Source organism: Rhinolophus sinicus, chromosome 11 (genome assembly GCF_057876585.1).
Source record: "Rhinolophus sinicus isolate RSI-liver-muscle chromosome 11, RSI-T2T, whole genome shotgun sequence".
In the NCBI taxonomy this organism is placed as follows: Eukaryota; Metazoa; Chordata; class Mammalia; order Chiroptera; family Rhinolophidae; genus Rhinolophus; species Rhinolophus sinicus.
Genome location: NC_142511.1, coordinates 23,595,565 through 23,615,247, shown reverse-complemented (window position 1 = coordinate 23,615,247; position 19,683 = coordinate 23,595,565). Strand labels below are relative to the sequence as shown.

Below are 19,683 nucleotides of genomic sequence, written 5' to 3'. Positions count from 1 at the left end.
GGAGGAGGGTGGCTTGGAGGGTGTAAGAGACACTGGCGGCCCAGCCCTGTCCCTCAGCTGGCACCATCCCTCTACATGCCCAGTGTCCTGTGTAAGCACCCGAGACACAGTGCCTGGGGACTGTCTCTAGGCCTGAGCCCAGGATAAGGCGGGCTTGTGCGATTTGGTTGGGAACTCTGAGATGCTAGGGAATGTGACAATCACCAGTGACTCACCATTCGCCACAACAGAGGACACAGTGAGGGGGGTTTCAGGTCCAGGATCAGCAGAGTCCATGTGGGCTGGGGTTTCAGCCAGAACTAGAAATACAAACTCAGGGAAGGAAAGAAAACAGGAAGGCCAGATCAACGTCTGGAAAGAAACAAGCAACCACTTGGTGCCCCTAGCACTGTCTTTTCTTGACAAGCTTGTAGACCAGCCTGCAAGGCTGAGCCTGCTTCATCCTTGCGTCCTTCACCAGCAGGTGGTGCCCCACCCCTGATCAGGACAGGCTAGCAGCTGGGGACGTGGAGGCCAAGGAAGGCCTGCCTCCACCCTCGGTGCCCCGGGCGCTCTGCACTCCCTTCAGACCCAGACTTAATTTCTTTACACGTGAGTTCCAGTTCAGTTTCAACCACTGAATCACTGTGCGATCTAATATCCCTCTAGACCTCGGTTTTCTTAGCTATTAAAAAAAAATGGGCAGAGGACATGAAAAGACATTCCTCCAAAGAAGACATACAAGAGTGAAAGAATCTTTCATAGGATGAAATCAAAAGATACATAATGCCTAAACTAGAGGCAAGAAGTAGTAAGAGGGCATGCTATTTAGAGAGGTGGAGGTAAATAGCCAAAAAAGCAGCTCAAAAGAGCTGAAAGTGGTGACTTCTGGACAGAGGAAAGCATGGGGGAAATGTATTTTAGGAGAAATCGTGTAGAATTATTTAGCTGCGATTCAACTACGTACTTATAAAGCTTTAATGATACTTTCTAAAAGCAATAAAAGGGAAATAAGTAAATTGCCCAAGTTCACCCCGATCTGATGTGGTGGAGGTGGGATTTGAACAGCAGCAGCTGTGTCTAGGGCTGACAGCACAGACACTGCGCAACACTGCCAGTAAAACGTCTACCTCCGAGTGCTGTAAACGCAAGGGAATGAGATACACAAGAAACCCAGTGGTGACATACTATAGGTGGTCAGAAAAGGAAAATTATTTTATCTCATGGAGCCAGCCACAGCTGCACACTTCCAGTAAGGAGGGTGTCATGCAGGATGTCATGTGGGGGTCTCTGGTCCCGCTCCCCACATAGGAACACAAGATATGGTGAGGCCAAAAAGGAACACCCACAGAGCCATAGATAGGGGAGTCATACCACTATATTCTCACTTGCGGCTGGTTGGAGACATAGAAGGCAGGAGCCACACGATCCGCAACCCGCCATCCACTTGTCTCTGCCAACCAACCTCACTTGCTAGCTGCAATCCACCTCTCTGCAATCCGTAATTCACACTCCGCCACGCCATGCCACGCCAGGATGCCACACTACCACGCCACACCTTGCCAGCTTAGCCACAGCAGTTATATCAGTGGCTAATGGCTAACCGGTAACAGCCGATGGCCAACTAATCACAGCTGATGACCATCTACTACCTGAGCCAGCACCTTTCTATGTGAGGCCGAGAGCCTGGAAACTGCTCTCTGGGGCTCTGTCCCCACAGAGGGTAAGGGGAGTCCTGCCCTGAGTCCAGACCTGAGGGGCCTTGATGCTTGGAAGCAACTTCCTCTAAGTTTTCTAAGTGTCCCCTTCAGTGCCTGGGACTGGCCTGTGGTGTCATTTGGACAGGGCTCCCAGTTTCCAGATTCTGCCCTTCAGAGAATCTACACCCCCTACACTCCCTCCTATCTCTCTCCAGTGGGGTTGACCAGACACCCCCAGAAGCTCCAGCACTGGCTGTTATGAGGTCATGCAAGGGCCTATGTGGTCAGGCCGGGCTCCAGGAGGATACACTATTTTGTTCACAGTGTGCCGTTTTATTCACAGGGTTGTGTGCAATCGAGCTGCCGGAATGATGCTGATGACAAGATTTTGAGTGGAATCAAATTGTTTGTATAGACAGGGCCCCTGCAAAAACTTGCCCAGAATCCCTGACACCTGTGGGCAGCTATGTTTTCTGGTCCTGCCATATCCACCTTTCTCCCTTTCCCATGGCATAGCCTTTGCCCATTGGCTATAATTGTTGGTCTCAAAGCACCTAACTGAAGATTGGAACAATTTTGTCAGTTACCTAGATGATTTCCTCTACCATTATTAGTTATTCATTCCTTCAGCAAGTATTTATTGAGCACCTACTATGTGCTAGGACTGGGGAAAGCATGGGAAACAAGATGTATTCCTGCTTTCCCAGAGCTCACAGGCTGGAGGGGACACAGAGAGGCAGGCAGATGGATACAGCTCAGCAAATGTGGTGTCAGGGCAGGAGCAGTGTGTACACAGAAAAGGCGGCCTAACATGGCCTTGAATGGAACCTCAGAGGGGGGCTGCTGAGGGAACTGTGGTTTGGGATGGGGGGCTGGACTTCCAAGTGCTCTTCTAAGCCCAAGGTTCTATCCCGGTCCAGCTCTTTCCACTGTTTCAGGTTATAAGTGAGCTTGAGTTTCTGCCTGTGCATGTTAACTAGGGCCTAATGCATTCTCCATGTCTGAACTAAAAAGAACCAGAAGGGATCATCCAAGCAACTTTTCACGGTTCAGTCGGCGCAACTGAGGCCCCCAGAGAAATGTCTCGCCCATGTCAGAGGCCAGTCACCGAACCGAGACCGGCACTCGGATCTCCGGTCTCCCAGGTCTGGGCTTCTTCCAACTAACTCAAGTATAGGACAAGGTCTGAGTCCCCTTAGGGCAGATGAAACCTCCCATTTTTTGAAGGCCACTCCACCCCCAGCGGGTGTCACAACCTTTCTCACATCCTCAATTCAGGATCCAAGAATTCTTCAATCAACAAACACTCCTGGAGCGTCTACTGTAAGTAAGCAGGTCTCCCTGGGAAGACAAAGTTCTGCCCCCAAGAAGTCACAGTCTGATGGAGGAGCATATATAGGACAAACACGTGATACGCTGGGGCTTCAGCATCTTTCTTCCTGTGTGTTTGGTCCGTATTAGGCGCTCAGCGAACTGAAGGATCATTTTCAAAGCCGATCCGCAGGGAGACCCACAGGTAGACGAGGAGAGAAAGGAGGGGCTCGTCCCCCGTCCAGGTTGTGCGAACCCCTCCCGACGCACAGGGCGGGGCCGCGCCCGAACATCCCTTGCGCCTCCTTCTGCGTCCTGGTCCCGCTCGGTGCGCGAAGGGAGTGGTGCGGGGGCGCGCACGCAGGGTGTCGGGGGCGCGCCGCCGCCCGGGGACGCGCACGGGCTGGTCTCTGCCCTAATGCGGCGGCTGGCGGCGAGAGGCGCTGCAGGGGACGCGGGGGAAGTGGTGCCGGCAGCGGACAGCACAGACTGCGCCCAGGGCCGGAGCCCGAGCCCTTGGAGGTAGGTGAGCGCGGGCACCAGAGAGATGGGGGTGGGGGCACAGCGGAGGTCGTGGGAACGCAGTTAGAGACACTCCCTTTTTCCCGCCCTCCCCTTTCGGTCTCCATCCCCCGACCTGTCCCCATCCCCCGACCTGTCCCCATCCCCCTCTGTCCACATCCCGTCCTTTCTCTTCACACCGTCACCTGCCCTGAATCCATCCTGTTCTGCCCATATCTGCACCCCACCCCCATCCAGCTCCCGACCCCCGCACACCCCATACCCTTTCTGTCTCATTGGCCGCATCCCCTCCCCCTTCTTGCATCCTAACCGTCTTCCCCCTTTCCTTCTGTGTTTGCCTCCTCCACGAGCCCTGCCGTGATACCTGTTTACCTACACACCCCACTTTGGGTGATCCCCATCCCTTCTATTTATCCTACCCTGCACATCAGCCCCTCTCCTTGCCTTCCCCAGCTCTCTCCCTGCCTCATACCCCATCACTCTGTGTGCCTGTCTCTCCATCAGACCCCTCACTGTCCTCTCCAGGTCCCCTCTGTACACCCTGTCCCAGCTCCTTCCCAGCTGCTTCGGTCCCTCTCAATAACTCCATCTTCTGCCCCTTGGCTGTTAGCTCGCATGCCCCTCATCACCTTCCCCACCTGCCCTTGTCAGTGATGCTTGTAGCCACAGGGCTTGTACTGAGCCCCTCACCTGCCACTGGGCCCTCCTTCTCTGCTTGGGGAGGCCTTGGGCTCTGAAGGCCCAGTGTACTTGCCATTGCCACTTATAACCCCTTTCTGCACGTTTGATCTTATTCATGGTTTGGGGGCAAAGGATGCTGGGATTGCTAGACCTTTCTTGTGTTCCTCTTCACCTAGCTGTTCAGGTTTGTTTCCTAGATGGACTGGGGGAGGGGGTGCTAAGCATAGGGAAGCTAGGATGGGGAAGAGGCAGGGTCAGAGGAATGGCTGAGTAGCCTCTCCCTGGTCTTGTTCTGAGCTTTGGGATGCAAAGGCCTGGATGAGGAGCCGCACTGGAGGGTTGGAGAATTTTGGATTTTAGAAAGGATTCTTCCTCAGCCTCCAAGTCAGCACTTTGGCTTCAGGAGCTGTCATGAGTGTAGCCAATGGGCTGGGCTGAGAGTGGGCAGAGTGCTGAATCACCTAGACTCTGATCTCCATGGCAGCCCCTCTCCTGCCCTGCCTGAGCCAGGCTCTGCTCCTGATTCCTTCTTGGCATTTCTCAGTGGTGTGTGTGTGTGTGTGTGTGTGTGTGTGTGTGTGTGTGTGTGCTGGGGAGAGATGCCTTCTCCCTCAGTCTGGAGGAGTGGGTAACAGTATCCCTTTTCTGCCTGTCCATCTCCATGGGATGATGTGTCATATCTACCCTTGGAACTATGGTGAACCCTGCGGGGCCTTAGTCAAATCTCCAGCAAGGGCAGGCCGCAGAGCAGGAGTTGAATTGTTTGTATGGGCCAGAGACTGGCAAGTTCAGAACCCACCAAACTTGAGACTTAAGTGGGAGAAGCCAAGCTGTAATGTGTGTGGAAAGAGGAAGCCCCTGGGGATAGAGGCCATACCAATTGTGGGAAAGGGGTAGGGGACAGGGAGAAGAAGAAAGGCAGAGACCTGTCCTCCCCTGGTTTGGGGATGAGAGGATCTGGTGGAATAGCATTGCAGGAAGAATTGCAGAAGGTGAGTGGGGTGGGGGTGGGGCAGGAAGCTTCCCCTGGCATTTCCTGGTCCAGGAGGCGACATCACCTAGAGCTGTCATCCTTGAGAGCTGATTGGATTAAGGTTCTGCCATTTAAATGCTTGATTTGGGCTCAGGTTAACGGGGGGATTCTGATAACAATGTACATAGATCCTAGTTTTGTGAAATGAATCTCACTCCATATGTCTTGTTTGACATCACAAAAGCTACACAGAGATCCACTGAGACACAGAGAAAGAGGGGCCAGCTCCCTGGAAAGCTCCCTGTAGCTCTGAGGGGCTGACTCTTTCCGGGGCACATTGAGGAGGTGGCTGATATCGAGGGGGTGGGTTCTGGCTTTGGATATCAGAAGGGGGGAGGCACAGAGGAGGGTCCTGTTTCTGCAGTGACTGAGGGACAAGCTTCCAAGTCTCTCATCACTCTGGAGTTGCAACTTGTTCCCTTCCCCTGGCACCACGCTCCTCCAAGACCATCTAAGTGCTGGGATGTGAGGGTCATCACTCAGTCTTTAGGGAAAAAAATTCTTAAGCAGAAAGGGAGAGACAGAGAGGTGCAGGCCTCAGTCTGTTTGGTCTCGAGGAGGAGGGGAGAAAGAAGTGAGAGGAATTTAAGGCTGGTTACATACTTATTCCTTTAACAAATGCTAATTAAACCCTAAAATGTGCTGCTCTGCTGGGTGCTGGGATCCTAGAGATGAAAACAAGGCAGGGTCTGATCTCTCAGAGCTCCCAGTGCAATGGGAAAGAGAGACAAGTAATCAGACAAATAACACAGATAAGCTGGAGTGAGAATGTCTGCACGGGGCGTTGAACGGCAGCGTGTTTTATTCCAGTGGTGTGAGCCCCCTCCCCACCACAGCTATGAGGAGGGCTGGGTTGATGCTGTCCTGAGGGGTAGGTCAGGGCTGGCTCTGAAGTGGACTCTGAGGAAAAGCGTGGAGGGGGAGGCAAAACAAGATGGTACCAAATCCCTGGTTTGAGAGGGAAAACGGGGTGTTCTTTGTGCAGCCGAATACGCTCGGTGCTGCCTCAGCCTGATTAGGGGCACCCGTAGGGAGCTCAGGGACAAGGTCGAGGTTACTTATCCTGCCCATGCCTGTCTCCTAAGCACTTGTGTTTGAGGGCCCAAGTATGGGCGGGATATGCTTAGAATGTCAGAGTGAGTCAGAGGAAAGATGCCCAGTTTCTGCCCTTGGGAGGCTCCTGCGCCTGATGGGGAAATAGCACGTCTTGCACAGATATGTTCTCAGAAACAAGGTGAGTGAACACATTGCAAGCTCTGAGGTGGGTGGAAGGGTCTTGCAGGTCGGGGGAGGGCAGCGTCATGGAGTCAGAGAAGTCCAGATTGGGGGCGTGAGTGTTGAGCAGGGTAGACCCTCAGCAGACATGGGCGTGAGCAGAGGTCACCATGAACATCCATAGCTGACCTGGGAAAGAGTCTCAGGATAGAGCTACCTAGCCTCATCTTCTGAGGGCCCCTCCTCTTCCCCTACACCTAACTGAGTGCATTTCATTAGTGTGTCCTGAGCTTTTGTGTATATCCCAGGAACTGTGCTAGGTGTTGGGCGTATAAGTCAAGTTGAAGAGGCAGAAATGGAAAATCAAAAGTCACTACAAGACAATAGAGGTTATACAGAGTACAAAATAACAGTGGTTAGAGGGGTTCCTGGCATTGGAGGAGGACTGCTAAGGGGTCACAGTGGACAGCAGGACCTGGAGTGATTGTACCTATCAGGATAGACCCCTGCTTTGGGTAGAGCAGCTTGATGTCAAACTTTTGAGCATTTACTCAAAATGCCCCGCGAGTTCCCAGGCCTAGCTGCAAGGGCAGATGCTATCATAGATGCATATAGCCTGGGCCTTGGGACTGCAGGGGAGGGCCCGGGGAGCTAATGGCTGTGCTGGGTGCTTGAGCAGGCACTTCCACAGCTTTGCTGACCTAGGCATTGGTCAGATGTGCCAACCAGCTAAAGAACTCTTGAGCCACCCTCCTTTCATTAGGTCTTGAGGCAAGCCAGGAGAAATTAAAGTGTCATGATGCAATAGTTATCATTATAGAGTGCTTACTAGATGCTAGGCCCCTACTCTGCGCTTTACATACACCATCTCATTTAGTCTTCATAGGGATTAGTCCTACATAAGGAAATATGGTTAGGGGCCGGCCCGGTGGCTCAGGCGGTTAGAGCTCCATGCTCCTAACTCCGAAGGCTGCCGGTTCGATTCCCACATGGGCCAGTGGGCTCTCAACCACAAGGTTGCCAGTTCGATTCCTCAAGTCCTGCAAGGGATGGTGGGCAGCGCCCCCTGCAACTAGCAACGGCAACTGGACCTGCAGCTGAGCTGCGCCCTCCACAACTAAGATTGAAAGGACAACAACTTGACTTGGAAAAAAGTCCTGGAAGTACACACTGTTCCCCAATAAAGTCCTGTTTCCCTTCCCCAATAAAATCTTTAAAAAATATATATATGGTTAGGATCCTGGTTTTACAGATAAGGAAACAAACTCAGAGAGGTGGTTGTTGAAAATTGTAGAGCAGGACAGTTGCAAAGCAAGAATTTAGGCATATGTTTGTTTGCCATCAAAGTCCATGCTCCGCTCTCATGTTTTGTACTGAGCTCCCCCTGCCCTGGTGGAAAAGTACAGAACTGGGATGTGTTATCTACTTGCACAAGGCTCTCTAGAAAAATCTACTCCTGCATGCATTTTTGAGAACCTACTATGTCCTTCTGAAGGATTGATACTGAAATGTGGTTCCTGCTTTCAAGTGGGGGAGAGAAGACAAACATGAAACCTCTTGGGAATAATACAAGACGGTGTATAATTAAGTCTTTAGGCCTCGGGCATTAAAATTTCACAGGAAGGAATGATCGCTCAGTATGGCTGCTGGGGTCAGGGAGGTGGCATGGCGTAGTGGAAACTGCTCGGCCTTTGAGTTCAGACAGACCTACATTCAAACTTTGCTTCTTCCACCTACTTGAGGAGCTGCAGTTTCCCAGTTTGTAAAATGGGGATATTAATATGAACCTTGCAGAGATGTTATAAGGATTAAATGTGATAAGGTAGTGAAGGGCCCAGCGCTGTACCCAGACTGTCACTTACCAAATGCCAGCTGCTGTTCATAGAGGAGGTGGGAGTGGAGCTGAGCCTTGAAGAACTGGCAGAATTTTGAAACGGAAGTTAAGAGGAGGGTATTCTAGAGGAGGGAACCCACCAGGTGTATAAGCAAAAACTTGATGAGTTCAGATTCCCTGGCAAAGAAGTGACCTGCCATATCGCCGTCTCCAACGTTCCCGCAGGAAAGTTACAGAAAAGGTCATGATGAAAACATGAGGGGCTTGTGTTCTACTTCTGGCCCCGTCATTAACAGAGCTTAAATGTGTTTCTCTGTAAAACTAGAAGATTGCTGCTAGTCTCTTGTCCCAGAAGCCCATGTCTCTGGAATTGATGTCATTGATTAATTTCTTGGCCTGTATTTTCTCTCCCAAATGCCATGCTATGAAAAAGTTGCAGTGCCTGGGTCCTGGTAGGGTCATTTCCTGGGGTCATCCGTCCTCATTCCCCAGCCGACTCCTGCAGCTCCTCTGAGAAGCAGCTGCCTGAGCATCTGCTTGCTTTCCCTCCTGCACTTGCTCCTCCTGGCTCTTCTGCTCCCAGGCTGGGCCAGCGCCTCCTGAAAGGCCTCCTGGCAACCCCTCTCCCCGTCATTATGATGCTAAGCGTGTTGTTAATTTTTCTGAGATGCTGAAAGAAAGCCCCAATCTGTTCTAATGAATTTAATTAGAGAGAGGCTTGGAGGGCTTCAGAACCTCTTACCAGGATCACAATAAATAGAGTTAAGGAGATAAACAGCCTGGGAACAGCGGCTCAGGGGTAAGAAGGGAAGATTTCCCACTCAGTCCGAGAATGAGGAAACCTGGCACCCAGGGTTGGAAGAAGGCTGTGTGAACTGTTGTCCACCAGGTGGGCCCCCTTGGGGCTGTTTTTGCCTGCCCCACCTGGCCCATGTACTTAGCTTCACACCTACTTTTGCCTTTGGGTCGCAGCTATCACTCTGAAGAAGGTCTTATCATCACCAAGCATTTATTGAGCACCTGCTGTATGGCTAAGGGGTACCGCACCATCTTCTGGAGCAATGTGGAGGCTCTGAGACCCCGTTTCTGCCCTAAAGGAGATAAGAGAACACATGTTCAAATATAAGAAACATTTGCTAATTCCAGACAGTAAATGCAAGAAGGTTGACAGGAGATTATGTTGGGCTTGGGTGATCTGGAAAAGCCTTTTGCAAGAGGAAGTATTTGAGGTGGGTCTTGAGACACCAAGACTTGAAGACTTAATAATCAGAATGGCTGCAAAGGCAGGAATGTGGATGGGATCTTTGACTCATAATGAATAAATGATACGGCTTGCGTGGTGGGTGCATATAATTCCGTAGTGAGGATATGTCTGGAGCAGTGCATTCAGATACGATCATAGAGGAACCTGATCGCTGGTGTCTACTCTTCTAACCTGGTTGTACTGGCCTCTCCCTGCTTTCCTTCTCTGAGCACGTCGGATGGCCAGCTTGGGGAAGGGCCTAGGATGGGATGGTTCTGGCCTTTGTGCTGAGCTCACTCTCCTGGATTCGGTTTAGGTCACTTGGGTGGGTTGACCAGATGTTGTTTTGTTCTCAGCTCTTGTGACTTTCCTGGATGAGATAGCTGGCAGAGCGATTCCAATGTCTTTTCCAGTGATGAGAATTCCTTCCTTCTTTACTGATGCTGGCCAGTTTGCTTCTGCAGTAGTATTTTGTGCAAGCATTTAGTGGAATGTTCCAGTCAGGGTCAGTGAGTTTCATAACTCAACTCTTCATATTGCTAAGTGTTCTCGGAGTGTGCATTATATGCGTGTGTTGTGTGCATTTTTGTGTGCATGCTGCCTATGTTAGTGAAATTATTCTCACTAGATTGGTTCTAGTTCGATCTTTATTTATAATACAAAAGTTATTAAACATTTCCGGGCCTTAATTTGCTCCTTATTATGTGTAGATTCATAAGTTGAGTGCTTTGAGGATAGGATTTTAAACATGTGGAGGTATTATAACTATCATTTTGACAAGGAGTATAATATTGAGCTGAAATTTTAAGTCAGTTCTCCCTCCCCCTGGAACTTCTTGACTTGGGAGATTAGCCAGAATTTTATTTTGGGGTACCACAAAAGATGCTTTTTGTTATTTTCCATAGTCTACCTGGGCTTATGCATAATTAGTAGTGAAGTTAGTACACTGCTGTCAGGTGTTGGTTGACCTATCCATGTGTGTTTACATAAGAGACATTGTTATAATGCCACTGTTATAATACCCATTGTGTGGTATTTTCCCACATGTTGGAGGTGACATGTTCTTTATGAAGGAAAATGCCTCTGAGGCCCTGGGCAATTTTCCTCTGCTGACGTAGGCAAGGACAGAAACTGGATCGCTGATTAGCATCACACGCTGAGTGGAATTAAAGACTTTGTGACTCACGTTGGGAGCTGAACCAGGGTTCTGGCTGACCCCAGCCCTGGACTCTGCCTTGGTTTGTTTTTACATAATGTTCATTGCATCTGCAGTTACTCTTTGAAGCCTCTGCTCTGTGCACAACATATGTCTGAGTGGCAACTTGTTTTGAGAGAATCCTTGACTCATTGAATGTTAGACATGGTTAGTCCAAGATTATTAGTTTACTGACCAAGAAACAGACGCTGAGGGGTGATGCAGCTTGCTTGTGATTGCATGGCTGGTGTTGGCAGAACTAGCTCCTCTGCATACTGGACCACTAGGAGTTTTAAAAACCACATCTGAACCTAGTAACTATACAAGATGATATGTAATGAAGTTCCCTAAAGCATGCTCTAAACTAGACGTGCTTTGGGATCTCAGAGAAGAGAGGAAATCAATGTAGACTAAAGTCCTTTTGGGAGATTTAGAAGCGCATCAGGGGCTGGTTTAGGTCTCTAAGAATGGCTAGGATTTGAATAGGTAATAGTAAGGCGAGGGCATTTCTGGTGGGATAAGGGAGCATAATCAGAGGTTTAGAGGAGGGAAGGTGTGGTCAAGCATTGACTTGGCCAAGGAGCAGTGGAAGGTGCAGCTGGAGGGAATGCCAGGGGCCAGGCTGCAGAAAATCTTGACTGACTGAGGAGTTGGTCTTTTTCTTGGAGTTGGGGAGGAGCATTTAAAGCTTCTTAGCTAAGCTTGCTCTTGCTGTGAAGAAGAGGTTGTGGTATTAGGAGAAGTGAATGGGAAATCCCTTCACAGGCACCTAGTGGTGTCTGGGAATGAGTTCGTTCTGAAGTGTTGTTCAGAGAAAAGCGGAGTGCTTGTGCTTTCTCTTGGGCGCCAGGAGGGAGCTTGTCGCTGTCCAGGGTGCTGACCTGCCATCTGAAAGATTTTTCTCATCAATAATGCCAGGTTAGAAAGTAAAGCCAGGGAATGCTTAGAACCAACCACAGGGATCTAGACAACAATTCTGGCCACAGCTAGGTTGTGTGTGGGCTTTCTGGCAGCAAACTGGTTTACAGCGTCTGACTTTACCGTCTTTGTGATGAAAGCAAAAGTGTGGGTTGGGGAAAGCTAATAACGGCCCCCCTAAGAAGAGACCACGTGTGTGCACTAAAGTGACTCAGTTTGTAGCCCTGTGTGTTTTGCTTCAGAGTCTTTGTATTTACATGAGAATCTTAGCCCGTTGCTTCTTTCATTGTGGAAAGTGCACTCCTCTACTCAGCATTTCAGAGTACCTAGAACTTCCTCAAACACGGAGAGAGTAACAGAAGTTCCCAGAAGACCCTACTCATTACACCAATGAAACATCTAAATGTTCAGTGTTAGTCCTGTCCAGTAGAGCGTTCTGTGATGATGCATGTTCTATACATGTGCTGTCTAACATCGCAGCACTAGCCACACCTGGCTTCTGAGCCCTGGGAATGTAGCGGATGTGACTGAGAATTGAATTTTCAGTTTAATTTAATTTAATTTAAATGTGTGGCTAGTGGCTACTGTATTAGACTGCACAGCTTTACAGTCAGAATCTTCAGCTTTGAGCACTTTCTTTTGCTTTTTGGTTCCTCACGCCTAAACCTCTGTGATGTAGAGTAAAGTAGACTTTGGAATGGGGGTGAGTTTGACGCAGTGCTGAAGAAAGCCCCACGCTCAGTCTGAACTGGAAGTCTGCGTCTGACTGTGAGTCCTGCCCTGACTCCTTATTGTCACAGTGACAACAACCATCCATGATGCACTGCAGTTTTCTTTTCAAGGGCAGAGAGAAGGCTCCTTGAATTCTGGCTGGGGTTCCAGGGACCTGATCCAAGACTTTTTGGAGACTTGAATGGGCAAGCGATGCCGTGTGTACAGCCCAGGAAGTTTGGCTCTAGGATGAGGTGGCACGCAGATGATGTGCTGTGGTGTCGGATGGGCATCCAGCAGAGAGAAGTTCCTGGTCTTCATATATCTCCCTTTCTAACTCCTGACATCTTTATATCCTGTTTACCTGGTACGGTGGACATGGCCCAGGACGGGGCTATGGTGAGCAGTAGAGGTACCAGGGGGAAAAAATGCTTTAAAATGCCAATCAACAAATAAGTGAAAATAACCTGTCAAAAGACTGGAGCAGAAAGTGTCCCTTGTGTTGCTGGTGGGCTGTGCCCCCTGCAACTAGAAACGGCAACTGGACCTGGAGCTGAGCTGTACCCTCCACAACTAAGACTGAAAGAACAACAACTTGACTTGGAAAAAATCCTGGAAGTACACACTGTTCCCCAATAGAGTTCTGTTCCCCTTCCCCAATAATAAAAACAAAAAAATGTCCCTTGTGTTGACATATCTCAGTGCCAATAGGCCTGCCTAACCTTATCGTAAACATGCTTGAATTCCTTGGTTCTCTGGTCTTAGACTTGCCGTGTATAAATCTGATTTCTTAAACCAGATTGCATGCTTTCTGAAGCCATATCCTATAGTTTTCTCCTGTAGAATTTCAATGTGCTTATAATAATCCTTAATAAACACCTGCTTGTGAGTAGCTCTTTGTTAGCTTGGCACTATGGCTTTGACTCATAGAAAATGTGTGCACGTGAACACAAATAACTTTTATCGAGCCACTGCTGGACATAAGTCTCTGTACTTGGTACTGTGGACAGTGACAAAGGAGGAGCCAAGGATGGTTATTCTCAGTCTAATGGGAGAGCAAAGGCAGGCACGTGTGAAAAATGACACACAACTGATAGAAACAAAGAAGTGGCAGCCCAGATACAGGGTTGGGGGTGGGGTGCAGCGTGCTTGAGCGGCCAGATTATGTGTGTGTCTCTGTCTGTCCTTCTTTCAAGGATTCTCTCCTTGATGAGGCTTAGCTGGTACCAGCCACCTCCATGCCTGTGGTGACAGTGCTGCCTTTATGGTGGGTCAGGCAGTTCACTGTCCCACTAGGGCTGTGCTGAGCTGCCTATTCCGCAGCAAAGAGCACTCGGGGAGGGGGGTTGGGGAAGAGGACTGTGTGGAAAGGAAGAAACTCCTTTTTTTTCTTGTCACGTAAATGGTGACAGGGTTTTGCTCTTAGATATCCTAGTCACAGAAGCGGCCTGATGGGACTCCAGCAGCTCTTATACCTGAAGCCCTGTGATGCAGGCCCAGGTGCCGCTCGAGAGGCGACGAGAAGCAGAGCTTGGTGACGTGGCTCCCCACGTCACCTGAGTCTCCCTGCCCCCCGCCTGGCAGGGAGCAGGGGCCTGCATCTCCGAGCCGGGCTGGGGAGGGACTTCTCTGGCTGCCTCACGGAGGAGCCTGTCCTTTTCCGTCCTCCATGTCCTCTAGAGTCACCTGGAGTCCTGTCACCGTGCACATGCAGAATCAGTAGGTCCGGACAGGGCCTGAGATTCTGCCTTTCTGACAGGCTCCCAGGTCATGCTGGTACCGCCAGTCAGCAGACCACACTGACGGGCAGGACCTTATCCGTGGGTTCTGAACCTGTAACATGCTAGCCTCAACTGGGGAGATTTTAAAATGTGCTGATGCTGGGACCCACTCTATACCAAATGAACCGCCCCCTCCGAGAGCCGGGTCTAGGCTCCAGGATGTTTTAAAGACCCTCCAGGTGATTCTGCTACACAGCCAGCCTGAGAACGACTGGCTTTCTGCATAGTTTTTCTTCTCCCTCTGAGACGCTTTTCCCCTGGCTGTGCCTCCCTTACCCCAAGAGACTAAGTGCCTGAAGGGCAACAAAATGCCATATATCACCAATCCTGCCTTGCATGTGGTGGTTAGCTTGACTGGTTGCAGCATAACGCCCTAGGGCTCTATCCTGTGGCTGCACCATTAGTCATGAGGGATCAAAGATGTGCTGGCTTGGAACAGGTCAGTTCCCTTTTAGAACAAGTCAGAGTGGGCTTCCAGTGCCTGGGACCATGCCTGGACTTAGAAACTTGCAGGAAATGTATGTTGAATGGATGAGTATTCCAGTGTGGAGTGGCAGAAAGGGCACTGGATTCGGGATCTGAAGACCCGAGGGATTAGGGATCTGAAGGGACCAGGGCAAGTTATTTAACCTTCCTTCGCTTTCATTTTCTCAGTGGCAAAATGGGGATCATGATGCCCACCCAACAGGGCTATTTAAATAAGAATAATAAATGCTAATGTATAAATCAACAGTTGTGTAATAGTCCATTTTACGAGTGGCAGGGCTAAGCCATGGCTATCGGTCCTCTAATCCTCATTCTCACAGACCCTCCCAGGTTCCACCACGCACGCCTGTCTGCAGAACAAGGGCGCTAAGGGGGGTGCCGTTGACTGGACCCCTATTGTGTGTCAGGGACTATGTGAGATGCTTGCCTTTTGTAATCTCGTTTATTATGACAACCCTTGGATTGGCTATTATCCACATTACACTGAGAAAATGGGGACTCAGAATGGGAACCAACTTGCCCAAAGTAGGACAGCTCTGAGTGGTAGAGCTGGGATGGGATCTGATTCCAAAGTGTACCCTGGCTTACTACCCAGCAGACAGCTGAGTTCCAGCACACGCTGATGGCTCCTTTGTGTGAGACGCTCCCTTGCCTGGGAGTCACTTGTATTGAAGAGTAAGAGCAGAGTCTAGGTATCCTGGAAACTCTGATCTGCCATTAGGAATGTCAGGGTCTGATGGCACCAGAGTGCTGAGTCTTGGCTAACACTGCACTGTACAGCCACTGCTCAGTCTTCTTCCGGCCCCGAGGTGGAGGCGGGACACCCTCCCCATGGGAGAGTCACCATCTGCCCCACGGTCCCCTTCTGTTGACAGAGCCACGGAACCCAGCTTTTGTCTATTTTGCCTACATAGGTTTACCTTTCATTCTGGTGCTAAAAGAAAACGGGAGCATAAAAGGGGGACAATCCCATGAGCCTCCCCTTGTCCACAGATGGAACATGCACAGAATGTTTTCATCACCTGGTGCTAGCGCTCCATCCTGGTCGGGGTCCCATCTCCAATAGGTTCAGCACTGAGACAAGACCCCAAGGTCGGTGTCCTCACGCCGGCCTCTGCAGCTTCAGCAGCGCCGCCATTATTACAAGGGCACATTCTGGCAGAAGTCAGCCTGGCTCAGCTGTTCAGTAAGAGAGGGGAGGGCTGATTTGCATGGTCTGACCAGTTACACAGGGATCCAGGTACTGCTCTATGTGTACGGTGACGAGTTCTTTAACTCAGCACCTTGCCAGGGGTTAGCTGAGACTCACTGGATCCAAACTGAGAAGCAGAACTGTGTATGTAGTTCAGCAGACAGGTTACCCAAGCGTGACTACACAGGCACAAACGCTGCGCGATGGGCCGCAGATACAAATTTCTAGTGCTCCTCACTGAGACGTGACTAACTGTTTATATCCGGTCCACATTCGTCCTCTTGCTCGGCTCTAATTTGGCTGGTTTGTCTCATGTATTCCGTGAAATTCTGTGCTGGGATATTGCTTCCCTGTATCAGGGCCAGTATTACAACATCCAGAACTTTCTTAAGCTTTGTTTATGAATTGTTCAAAGTTTACTTTTAAGCACAGAAGGTTTACCCATTAGTGTTGCTTCAGTACTTTCTTTGCTAAATCCCCATTTTATATTTTGGCTTTCTTCCCTCTCTTTCTCTTTGAGTGTCCCTAGGGTTTTCTGTTTCTGAGAACTCTGTTTCCTGTCTCTGGTTCTGTATGGTCAGCATTCTGCTCCTCTGACAGGGATAAAGACTTCGAGTTAGGCCCTCTCACCCGGAAGCCTGGCCGCCCGTGACCCGTCTGTGTAACACTATTAAACACCCCGTTTAACCACGGAGGTCTGGGATCTTAGTGCTTAGTCTTTTCACTCCTACAGACCTGTGGCTACTCGAGCAAAGTATTTTAGGAATCAGCATGAAGCCTACTGGGTTTCTGGGACTTGGATGGGTTTGGCTGTTGCCCCCACCCCAGGTTTCTGACCTTTTCCTTCTCGGTCTGGCTGCCCTCAGCAGTGAGGCCGTCATGACTTGTCCCACTGCAATGACAGTTGGTGGAATGTGCAGGTTAGGGGGAGGCCAAGGTTAAAGGCAATGCAGTGAAAGACTGAATGCTGTGGCTGGAATGCTGTGGGGCCCTGCTGGAAGGTTCTGGAAGGCTGATGCAGGATTGGGGTCAGGGCCTGAGTCAGGTGCTGGCTGCATTCTGAGTCAGACTAGGAAAACTCTCTCTGAACACATCCCATGGTTCTTCTGTGTTCTTGCAACCTTGACAAATAAAGAGGGAGCTTTTAGCTGGCACCATAAAAAGTTGCAGCTGGGGCTTCTGAGAGCAAGAATGCCTTGTTTCTCATTGGGCTGGTGACGGCATCTAGGGGTTACCCAGATGCTGGTGTGTTGGGGACAGACCAAAACAGGCAAAGGACTATCACTGGTAGGGAAAGATGTTCTGTTGGCTGGGACTGTTCATTTGTCTGTGTTCTCCCCTTTCTCCCCTCCCCGGGTTTCTTTTCTCAGTTCCATTGTGGAGTGCATGTGTCTGGTCCAGGAAATAGAAAACAGTGCAAAGCAAGGGCGCGGATTCAGAGTGTCTGGGTTCAGATTGGTTCTCTATTCACAAGCTGTGTGTTAGGTGCTGTGAGAATTACAGTGGACAAGAAAAGGTCAGGTCATTTTTACCCTCAAATACCTGCATGCTAGTTGAGGAAGCATACGAGGTATCCATGTGTGGCGAAGGTAACTAACAACACAAAGTGATAAAAGGATCAATGAAGATGGATAGCTTAGGCCACAGAGCCCTTGGAGTTCAGGAGAAAGAGAGTTTATTTTAATCTATGGTAGCCTGGAAAGACTTCACAGAGGAGATTGAGAGATGGACCTCTTACTTGTTCTGTGCTCCTAACAAGCTCATTAGGGAGCGTCTCCAAAGGGGAGGGGCGGAAATTCAGAAGAAATGGACAGTGCAGTTATCCTTGTGTCTTAATTCCTAACTTCGTGCTGGCTGCACTCACGGGGAAAAAGCGTGATGGGGAGGAAGGGATGGCTTTTCAGGGCCCCACAGACGGTGAAGAAACCAACACAAGAAGGTTAGTCAGGAAAACAGAGGCAGAAGTGAGATGCACGTGTCAGGCCAAGGAGTGAGAGTCCGTTTCTCACAGCGAGCCATTTTGGTCTCCTTGCCGTTCTTCTGATCTAATTGTATCCTTATCATACCCCGGCCGTACTGAGTTAGTACGTAAAGCTAATATATCATTTCCACTGTAGAGGTGGGGAAACCAAAGCCAGAGAGTTGGGTGGCCAGTGGAGGAGGCAGTGCGAATCAGGGTACAGCCACGTCAAGTCTCCACGTCCTCACTTGCCCATGGATTCCTAGTCTAGCGCCCTCCTGGCTTTCTGTGACTCCAGTTTCAGCTGGTATCTAGCAGAATAAGGCAGCCCTGGATCCCTAGGTGGGGGGCAGAGCACAGTCGCCCCAATGCAGTACCTCTTCCCGTTCAAGCAGCTCTGGCCCACAACACCATGTGACCGTCACTGCCCCCCTCCCAGCTCTGTCAGGCTCCCAAGTCCTGGTCTCAACAGCCATGGGACTTGGTGGCCAGACCTGGGCAGCACCCATTGTCTTCCTGCATTGCCGCTGGCTGTGATGGCTGTTGGCTGGCGTGCGTGTTCACTTGTTTTGCGTAGGCTGCTCTGAGCCTTATATTCAGCTGCAGCTGGGCGGCTGGCACCTGCTCAACCTTTGCCCTAGTCTGTCCTAGAGTTCTCTGTGGTACTGATGGAAGAATGCTGGGTGTGTGTGTGTATGTGTGTGTGCTCATGCGCGCACACATGCAAAAGAGAGAGAGAGAGAAGGGGAGAGGAAGGTGTTAGGCTTCCTGAAATCGGAGGAGACCTTTTTGTTCAGAGGGGGCTGGTTCTGGGTTGAGAGGACACCAGACAGATATGGCTGTCTTTTGGGAGCCCCTGTTTTCTTCTTGCAGATGTGTGTAAATGACCATGGTTATCAGCCTGACCACCAGTGGAAGGACAGGAGGTGTGCTGTAGTCAGAGGTTCTAGGCGTGAGTGGCCCAGGACCTCCACCATCCATGTTATTGTTATAGCAACAGCAGTAGCAATAAGAGTGAGGTTAGAACAGTGGCAGCTACCTGATACTCAGAGCTTATTATGTGCTAGGCAGTGTGCTAAGGGCTTTTGATAGATAGTGTCTCACTCCACGCTCCATTTAGGATGTATTTTCAGTAGCCTTGTTTTACAGGAAACTGAAGCACAAGGACTTGATTGCTTTTTTCTGAGGTCTGTCAGCTAGTAAACTGTGCAGCTGGGGCTTCCATTCAGATCCTTTTGATTCCAGTCTGATTCTAGCAGGTTGAGTTGTTAACCTCCGTGCTGTCCTGAATGCTGAGAAGAGCCTTCCTGCTCAGCCACAGGCCCACTGTAACCCCGGCCTCCGCCCCCTTCCCTCCTCCTGGAGTAAGAACTGGCACAGGTCCAGGAGGGGAACCCAGCTTCCCGGCTTGTAACCAGGTTCTCTCACCGCCATCTGTTTGTAGAAAGCCTTTGCCGCCCACACCCCTCCACCCACCGACCCAAGACAGCAGCGTGAGAACAGGGGGTAGGGCCAGGCCTCATTCTCTTTACCACGGGGCTACTGACCTTCTTTGCGCTGCCTAGGCAGTGGGCAGCCCCAGCTGGGTCTTTCCCTGAAAGTCCACCAGCCTCTTTTCCTTTTTGTCTCCTCAGGCACTAGTGTGCATAGAAAATCGGGCTGTAGAGGATGTTCTCCCTCCCGCCACTCCCACCCCCTTTCCACTTTTTCTCTCCACAAACCCAGAAGGTATGAGTGACGTCCCCCTGGCGCCATGTTGGACATACTTCCATTCCCATTTGAAGGCCGCTTTATGTTTTGCTTCTTCCCCTGTGAGCGGTAGGAATGGCAATAAGGGATCGTGGTGGTGGCAGTTGTCAGGCTTGTCTGGCCCTTTCTGGAAGCTCACAGGACCCCCTCAGGGGCAGAGGAGTTCAACTGCG

General features: G+C 50.3%; 1 protein-coding gene across 28 annotated transcripts in view; it reads left to right on the top strand.

Moving 5' to 3' along the window:
* The first annotated feature begins 3,356 nt into the window (after positions 1-3,356).
* The window catches only part of NFASC (neurofascin), a 178,887-nt gene continuing 162,560 nt past the window's right edge, over positions 3,357-19,683 (top strand). For 25 of the 28 annotated variants that reach the window (XR_016022777.1, XR_012492907.2, XR_012492906.2 and 22 more), the window contains exon 1: positions 3,357-3,512. Coding sequence is in view for 21 of the 28 variants with exons in the window: in XM_019711426.3 (XP_019566985.2) it covers positions 3,409-3,512 (104 nt within the window). In the remaining 7 variants the exon portion in view is untranslated. Of the gene's footprint in view, positions 3,517-19,683 lie in introns of all 28 variants that reach the window. The other 3 variants (XM_019711414.3, XM_074322284.2, XM_074322285.2) reach the window with 3 other exon arrangements.